Source organism: Physeter macrocephalus, chromosome 14 (genome assembly GCF_002837175.3).
Source record: "Physeter macrocephalus isolate SW-GA chromosome 14, ASM283717v5, whole genome shotgun sequence".
Taxonomy (NCBI): Eukaryota; Metazoa; Chordata; class Mammalia; order Artiodactyla; family Physeteridae; genus Physeter; species Physeter macrocephalus.
Window position 1 is genome coordinate 103,627,040 of NC_041227.1, and position 8,446 is coordinate 103,635,485.

At 48.0% G+C, this 8,446-nt stretch overlaps 1 protein-coding gene across 1 annotated transcript; it reads right to left on the minus strand.

Annotated features, from left to right (window-relative positions):
- Positions 1-108: 108 nt before the first annotated feature.
- SEPTIN4 (septin 4) lies at positions 109-5,433 on the minus strand. The gene is made up of 3 exons (XM_007122852.3): positions 3,891-5,433; positions 3,115-3,253; positions 109-283 (listed from the first exon to the last, which is right to left on the minus strand). Exons 1-3 carry the CDS (start codon positions 5,416-5,418, stop codon positions 109-111), a joined length of 1,842 nt encoding a protein of 613 aa, XP_007122914.3. The 5' UTR covers positions 5,419-5,433.
- Positions 5,434-8,446: the final 3,013 nt, after the last annotated feature.

Genomic DNA, 8,446 nt, shown 5'->3' on the forward strand with positions numbered 1-8,446 from the left:
ATCTGGACCAGGCTCCACAGTCAACCATTCCTAGATGAGAGGAACCAAAGGCCCTGAACACCAGCACCACAGAGTCTTCATCCTGGGACTGCCTGTGGGCCATGCAGCCTAGGGAACAGTCTGAGGAAGGCCTAGCTCTTGCACACCCTGTGAGGAGGGTACCAGGCCCACCTCCACGCCACCCACTTCCAGAGATCCAGAGAAGACCAGCAGGCCCCGCTGCCTGGGAGTCTTCTCTTCCCAGCTTCTGGGGAGCAGCTCTGCTGCTGAACAGGCTGGAGAGCTGCAATTATCGAGACAGGAGAAGAGCTATTTTGAGAAGGAGCCGTCCTGCTGCCAAGGCTTTTGACTTCCTAAACTAAAACAAGATGCATAAAGAAAGAGGGCAAGCTGGAGAAAAACAGGGAGGAACTTGCTCTGTCAAAAGCACCATATCCTGAATGAGGGGAAATACTAATCCCTTCCCAAAGGTATAGGTTTGCATCAAGGGGTGAGCAAGAGGCTGGCTGTTAAGATATCCCCCCGGCTTTGGGAAGGAGTGGGTAACCTGACCGCCTCCCCGCAAATTCCCCGCTGACTCCCTCTCTCCTAAGACCCTCCAAGAGCACTTATTCAGTCTGTTGCATTCATTTGAACATTTGAGCACAGACTATTTCATATTGTTGTTTAAATGTTTCCTGCCCATATGTCTTTTTTTTTTTTTTGCGGTACGCGGGCCTCTCACTGTTGTGGCCTCTCCCGTTGCGGGGCACAGGCTCCGGACGCGCAGGCTCAGCAGCGATGGCTCACGGGCCCAGCCGCTCCGCGGCATGTGGGACCTTCCCGGACCGGGGCACGAACCCATGTCCCCTGCATCGGCAGGCGGACTCTCAACCACTGTGCCACCAGGGAAGCCCCCTGCCCATATGTCTTATCTCCCCATCCAGATGGTAAGTTTCTCAAGGCCAAAGAATGTGTGTGCTGTGAGGCTTCAATGGTTTCCTCAATAGTGCCTAGCAGAGTGCAAAGCATCTGAAGAAAAACTGTTTATGGAAGGAAGGGAGAAAAGGAGAAAGGAAGGAAGAGAGAAAGGCAGGAGGGAGAGAAGGATTTACTGTCTTGCATGGAGATAATCTCTAAAAGTAGCTGCTCCCACCCACAGCTGAGCTCAGGGCACAGGGCTAGATAAGCAGCCATGGCAGAGGGGGTGGCAGCCGCATTTCTGGCACATCCCCTGCAGCTGTTCTGTTATCTGAGTTCAGGCCGTTCTCCCCTGCCACACACACATCTCATTTGTCTTGCATCTGTAGTCAACTGTCCATCCTGGGCTAGTCCATGAATGGGCTAGTCCATTAGAGGCCATGCTGGACTTTGGGTAAAGGAGAGATATGGCAAGAGAAAGAACGAAGGCAAAAGAGCTTGGACTGTCTTATCAAACATGGACCAAGAAGAATGAAAGTACTTATAGGAACAACGCACTGTGAAATCAGGACACTCTTTGCCAAATTCAGGACACAGGGCTGCCGAGAGCAGAGTTCACCTTGTGTCTTTCCAAGTTGAGGACTCAAATAGTGTGTAACCCAGAAAAATGTCCCCTTTCTGGAGTGCCCTAGGCTGGAGAGGGGAGAGCCAAGCGAGGATGGATCCAGCCTATGGCTTCCCAGACAGCCTTCCCACAGAGCACTTGGCAAGATTCATCGTTTGCCAAAAGGTCTCTACTCTTTCTCTCCAGCGTTGCAACTACCTCTGGAACCTTCATGTAAATGCCCCTCTGGGGAGATGCAGCCCCATAGGTGCACAGCTTGGCAAGTGGCACACAGGCTAGATTTCAGCCCCTGCTTCTCTGCCAGGTGCCCTTGTGCAGTGAGCAACCTGCCCAACCATAGGGAGCACCTCTGTCTGTCTCCTTTCACATCTGCTTCCATTAAAGGGTAAGAGAGGCACTTGGATAAGGGGGAGCACGGAAAGACGGGAAGGAACTTCCCAGGGGCGTTCTTACCTCCTCATCTGTCATAACGGAGAGAGTAGAAGCCAGGCATTCCCAGGGGGGCAGCAAATGGAACTCAGAGAGTGCCAACAGGAGGGGAAAAAGAGAATTTTACTAAAGATGTCCAGTGGACTTGGGCACAACCTGGCCCAAATTCCTTCCTAGTCCAAAGTGGCCCAGATAACAACGGCTAGCATTTACTGTGTGCTCACTGTTGCCAGGCACCATGCTAAGTGCTTTACGTGTAATAGCTTGGCAAGTCCTTGCAAGAACCTTGAGAGGAAGCCATTGTTCCTAATAACAGACGGGCAAACTAATGATTGGAGAGGTAAAATAACTTACCCAAGGTCACAGTCAGAAAATAGTGGACACAGGGCTCAAATCCAATAATATAACTCCAGAGTCCTTATTCTAAAAACCTCTCCTTTATGGATCTTTGCTCCCTCTGAGGGGCAGGACTGCTGGTGGGGACTGGATTGCATTCCCAGGGCTCTCTCCTCTCTAGGAACGTCCTCATCTAGAGCCCTGGCCTCTCTTGTGCTCACAGGGCTGGAGCATGTTCTCGTTCACAATGCTTGAAGCAGGAATTCCTTGCCACTAAGATGCTCTGTATTAGGACTGGTTCCCACCTTCCCTCCTATCAGAGGTCAAGAGCACAAAGTGAGTGGGGGCGGGGGGTGGTCAGACCCTGGGGATTCTCAGGTTGGCTGGCTGCAGGACCCACTGATGTCCTCACCTAGACATCCCTGGAGAGCCTGCCAGGGAAGCAGCCAATAAGTACCTCCCAGATCCTGGGATGGGGGCTTGAAGAGGGTTCTGAGGAAGCAGAGAGACACATGGGGAGACCCCCTCAACCTGAATAAGTTTGGAGTTAGCCCTGAGTGAGACCATGAAGCAGGTAGCTTGTGTTAACGGGGCTTCTGATGTTTGCTTTTTATCACATGGTAGGTAAAGACCAGCTAATCTGAAAGGCCATGGGCTTAAATCATTCTCCATTCCAAAAGTGACTCCTTCCCATTAAAAGGAGACTCTTAAAAATGAAAAAAGTTTCCAAGTCCCAAAGGAATGACTCTAATGGTAGAATATTAGGCCAGATGAGATGTTCCTCTGCCCCTTCAAGTCAAAATCCCAGCATGTGCCATCCTAACAGATCTAGCTCTGTGGATACAGAGGCCACCCTCCCAACTGTCCTCCTGCCTCCCAGCCCCCCAGAGTGGACCCACAGGAGGGAAAAGCACAGACCTTTTAGCCACCAGATGACACGATTGTACATTTCCTCAGAGACATCTGAAAGTAACAGAGATTGTTGCTCTTTTTTTCTCTCTGTGGGATACTCGCCCCCTCCCCTCACTGCTTAACATCTCCCTTTCTAGCTCCACATTTCTCCACACAAAGGTGCCCTCAGCCCTTGATGTCTCTAAGAAGCTCCTCCAGCCTAAGACCAAATGTCACATTCCCACTCTCCCTCTCCCTTTTTCCCCACCCTCTCTTTGTGCCACTGTTAATGCCTCTCCCCACTTGGAAGTCTAAGTCCCAGCTCATTTATGGCCCACTTCGTGGCCAGGATATTTACCTGAGGACCCTATTCTCTTTACCAGCTCAGTTCTTTATCTCCACTCTCGGGAAGTAGCTTCCCACCCTGCAAACCACTCTCTACTACCTTCCATTGAAAGGCTAAGCAGCGTTGCCTGGAAGAGTCAATGCCTGACGCTGGCCCAAGCATCGTCATCGATGTCATTAGCTTGGAGCTCAGAGAAGCTGGTGGGGAAGGAATGGAGCAATGGGCTCAAGGATGGGTCTAACTTTGGCTCTGGCAGGAGGGCAGCTCTGAGGCCCAGAATGCAGAGGAGGAACTTCTTGCCCACCCCAGCATCCCACCTCACTAAACTGGGGCTGCGCCTGGGTAGTCTGCTTCTTCACATACCCAAGAAGAAAGCACTAAACCTTTGAATGGGTTGTTTGGAGGTGTGCTTGGGGACCTGTGGCACTTCCCTCAGTGGTTCCGGGCTTGGAGACTCCTTTGGTGATGGTGGTGGTGATGGACTTGCCTTCCCTCTCTGGAACATGAGATCCTCACAGAAAGGGCTTGATTCCATTTCAAAAAAGGGCATTGAAGGGTCTACGGGAGAAGGGGACTTAGGCTCGGAATCAAGTGTTATTGGCCGGCTTTGGGGCATTTCAACTTCAGGGTTGAGTAAGGCCCACCATGAGGAGTCTGGCCCATATCTCGGTAAGGACCGAGGGGGTAAGGGCCGAGGGGTCAGTTCCAGTTCTGCATAGACAGAGGGCTTTCCAGAGGGCTCTGGATGCCTAAGTGTGGGTCCTGAGGACACAGAAGTACTTTTTGAGGGTCTTGTGGTACGCTGCTTATAGATGGGCTCTGGAGTGACAAACGTGGAAGATTTGCGGGGGCTCTCAGACACGGCTCGAGATGTCACACGGGAAGCTGACTGTCCCCCGGGGGAGATGGTGACTTTGCGGCCACCCTCACTGTCTCCTCGGATTGAGGACTTAACGTTGGGCTCCACTTCTGATGATATTAAGACCTTCGGGAAGGACTTGGTTTCGGTGTAGACAGAATGCTTGCGGATAGACTCAGGCTCTGGGCGCATAGAAACTTTGTGTCCACCATCCAAATCTTTAAGGAAGGAGAGTCTGAGGGATGATTCCAAGTTCATACTTCTATGCAAGGCCTTAGGTTCCGTGTAAATTGAGTTTTGACAGCCCATTTCAGATTCTTGGCCAGGGATCCTTCTCCGGGTTGGTCGAGAGTCTGTACAGATGTGGCTGCCGCTGCGTTCTGGGCTAGAGGATCTCCTTGGAGATCTGATATCAGCAGCAGTCAAACTCTTTCGAGTGGGCTCAGTTTGGACTGCTTCATCCTTTGGATAAACCAAAGGCCTATGGGGAACTCTGACCCCTTGTGGGTACTGGACCTTGGAGGGTGGGTCTTCTTCTAAGATTGTGAAGTTGTCCTTCTGGTCGACAAAACTCAACCGGCGAGAGGATTTGGCATCTGGAATTAATGAGTAGTGATTATTGATATCATGCCCTGGTTTGCTCTCACCCCCTCTTCTAGTTGCTTCCTCTCTGGATGCACTAACATTCCGCTGCATCTGGACGGCATGGCGGTATGCTTCAGATTTTGTTCGGGTCTCGGTTCGACAGCTGGGTGCTCCAGAGAGGCCTGGCCCTGAGTGGGGGGAGCTAGATCGAGGGTACTCTGATGCTAAATGGGGAATGGTGGAATGCCCAGCTTCCGATCTTCGATGGGCTGAAGGGATCACGGAGGCCGTGCCACACCGCTGGCTTGAGGCAAGATCGTATTCGTGTCCTCGCTGAGGGGTTGTGTTAGTAACCTCGGCCCCTTTCTGTGCTGAAACTGCTACCTTGGACCCAACTTTATTTGTCTTGACCATATGATATATTGTGCCTCTGTGGGTAGAGCCCATATTTTACCGGCTGGCTTGTATTTAGGGTCCTGATGAAGCCTGAATATTTACCCTCAGTTTTAAAACCTGCTGTTCTTGCACTCCCACAAAAGTGGCTGTTGTTCTCCAAGTGTCTCAGATAGTCCCCTTAGCTACCTGCCTGGTGATGTCATAAAGGAAGGAGCCTCCTATTTAATATTCTGGCATACAGCCACAATTCTTCAGATACTCTTACGTAGTAACTGCAAGGAAACTGTGGATTTGTCTTTGGAGCTGACACCACCAAAGCTTTGACCAAGTTCTCAGCAAAACAAGGATTTCCTGGTGTGCATAACAAAGGCTCTAGATCCTCCCTTACTCTCCCCAGATTCCAGGAATTCCCAGAGACTCATCTAGAGAGAAGGAATCAGCCTGAATATGCTACTAAGGCAAGGCTACTCAAATCAATCACACTGTGTTAGCCCCAGTTTTAATAAGGTGCGAGGTACAAAACTGTCCCAATTTGGTTTGGAACTGCACTGTATATAAGTCTAAAAAATAGAACTCCAGCTTTTTACAGGTTTCATGGGTGATTTGGTTGGTCCTGGGGTGAAAATCCAGGTTGCTCAAATCATAAATTCTCACACATTCTTGGCCCAGGAGTGAGTGCAGGATTGTAGAAGGGATTTGGAGTCAGTCATTGGTTTCAATCACAAATGGCTATTTGTGTACCTTGGACAAGTTACTTGACTTGCTTGAGACTTGGTTTCTTCATCTGGAAACCATTGCCTGGTAGGTGCATGTCCCACAATAAATGTTAGTGTCCTTTCTCATGATTCCCTCCTCTCAGCTATCATGATCAGCTGGACTCCAGTTCTTTCTTGATTTGAAGAGTGACTTTCCAACTTGGATGACCATTTTGGATAAGAGAGAGACATTGTCATCTTTCTCTCCCTTTCACACACTGGTTCTCTCTCTCACTCTCTGACACAGACCCTACCGTATCCACCATTTCACTGTGACTCTGAAGGGTCGTGGCAGTTATGGGATGTTCGGAATCACTGTTTCTGGATCTTTATATTCAGCCTTGATTAGAGACAAAAGTTAAAATGTTTAAAAATCCACTTTTTTTTTTGGACGCGCTGTGCGCTTTGCGGGATCTTAGTTCCCCGACCAGGGATTGAACCCAGGCACCAACAGTGAACGCGCCAAGTCCTAATCACTGGACCACCAGGGAATTCCCGGAAAACCCACGTTTTTATGTATCAGGAATCTCAATAGATTGACAAACTATGAGCTACTGACACAGGTCTTAAATATATAAAATACTGGCCCTCAGGCCCGCCAGGTCCCTGGTGGTGGGGACCCAAGGGCCTATTTAGCCTTCTCTCACTCCTGAGTCCCAGGTCCTTCTCTCACTTCTCCTCCCTGATTCCCACCTGCACCCCAGACTCAGGGAAGAGCAGCAATGTTTTGTAGTACGTAGTTTTCACAGTGCAAGTGTTTCACCTTCTTGGTTAATTCCTAAGTATTTTATTCTCTTTGATGCTATTATAAATGGAATTGTTTTTATAATTTCCCTTTCAGATGGTTCATTGTTCATATATGGAAATGCAACATATTTTGGTATGTTGCCTTTGTATCCTGCTACTTAGCTGAATTCATTGATTTGTTCTAATGGTTTTTTTTTTGTGGACTCTTTAGGGTTTTCCACATACAAGCTCATATCATCTGCAGAATAATTTTACTTCTTCCTTTCCAATTTGTATGCCTTTTCTTTTTCTTGCCCAATTGCTCTGGCTAGAACTTCAAGAATTATGTTGAATAGAAGTGGTGAAAGCAAGAATCCTTCTTTTCTTCCTAATCTTTGAGGAAAAGTTTTCAGTCTTTCCATACCATTGAGTATGATGTTTGCCATGGGCTTTCATATACGGCTATTATATTGAGGTAATTTCCTTCTATTCCTAGTTTGTTGAGTGTTTTTATCATGAAGGCTGTTGAATTTTGTCAAATGCTTTTTCTGCATCAGTTGAGGTGGTCATGTGGTTTTTTCTTTCATTATATTGATATGGCATATTACATTGATTGATTTTTATATATTGAAACATCCTTGCATTCCAGGAATAAATCCCAGTTGGTCATGGTGTATAATCTTTTCAATATGCTGCTGAATCCTGTCTGCTAGTATTTTGTTGAGGATTTTTCCACCAATGTTCATAAAGGATATTGGTTTGTATTTTTCTTTTCTTGTAGTGTCTTTGTCTGGCTTTGGTATCAGGGTAAAACTGGCCTCAGAATGAGTTAGGAAGTGCTCCCTACTCTTTAGTTTTTTAGAAAAGTTTGAGAAGGATTTGGTATTAGTTCTTCTTTAATTTTTTTTTTAATATATATTTATTTATTTGGCTGTGCCGGGTCTTAGGTGCAGCACGCAGAATCTTTGTTGCAGCATGTGGGCTCCTTTAGTAGCAGCATGCAGGATCTAGTTCCCCAACCAGGGACCAAACCCAGGCCCTCTGCAATGAGACTGTGGAGTCTTAGCCACTGGACCACCAGGGAAGTGCCTCTTCTTTAAATTTTTGGTAGGCAGTCCAGTGGTTAAGATTTCACACTCCCAATGCAGGGGGCATGGGTTCAATCCCTCAATGGGGAACTAAGATCCTGCATGCTGCACGACATGGCCACAAAAATAATAATAAAATAAAATACAAAAAAAATTTTTTTGGTAGAATTCACCAGTGAAGCCATCAGGCCCAGGATGTCTTGTTTTTTGTTTTTTTTTAACATTTACTTTTTTAAAAAATTTATTTTCTTAATTTTTTTGGCTGTGTCGGGTCTTAGTTGCAGCACATGGGATCTTCATTGAGGCATGCGGGATCTTTCGTTGCGACGCATGGGCTTCTCTCTAGTTGTGGTATGCAGGTTTTCTCTCTCTAGTCATTGCAGGCAGGCTCCAGGGCTCGTGGGCTCTGTAGTTTGTGGCACGCAGGTTCTCTCATTGAGGTGTGCGAGCTCAGTAGTTGTAGCGCACGGGCTTAGTTGCTTCATGGCATGTTGGATCTTAGTTCCCCTA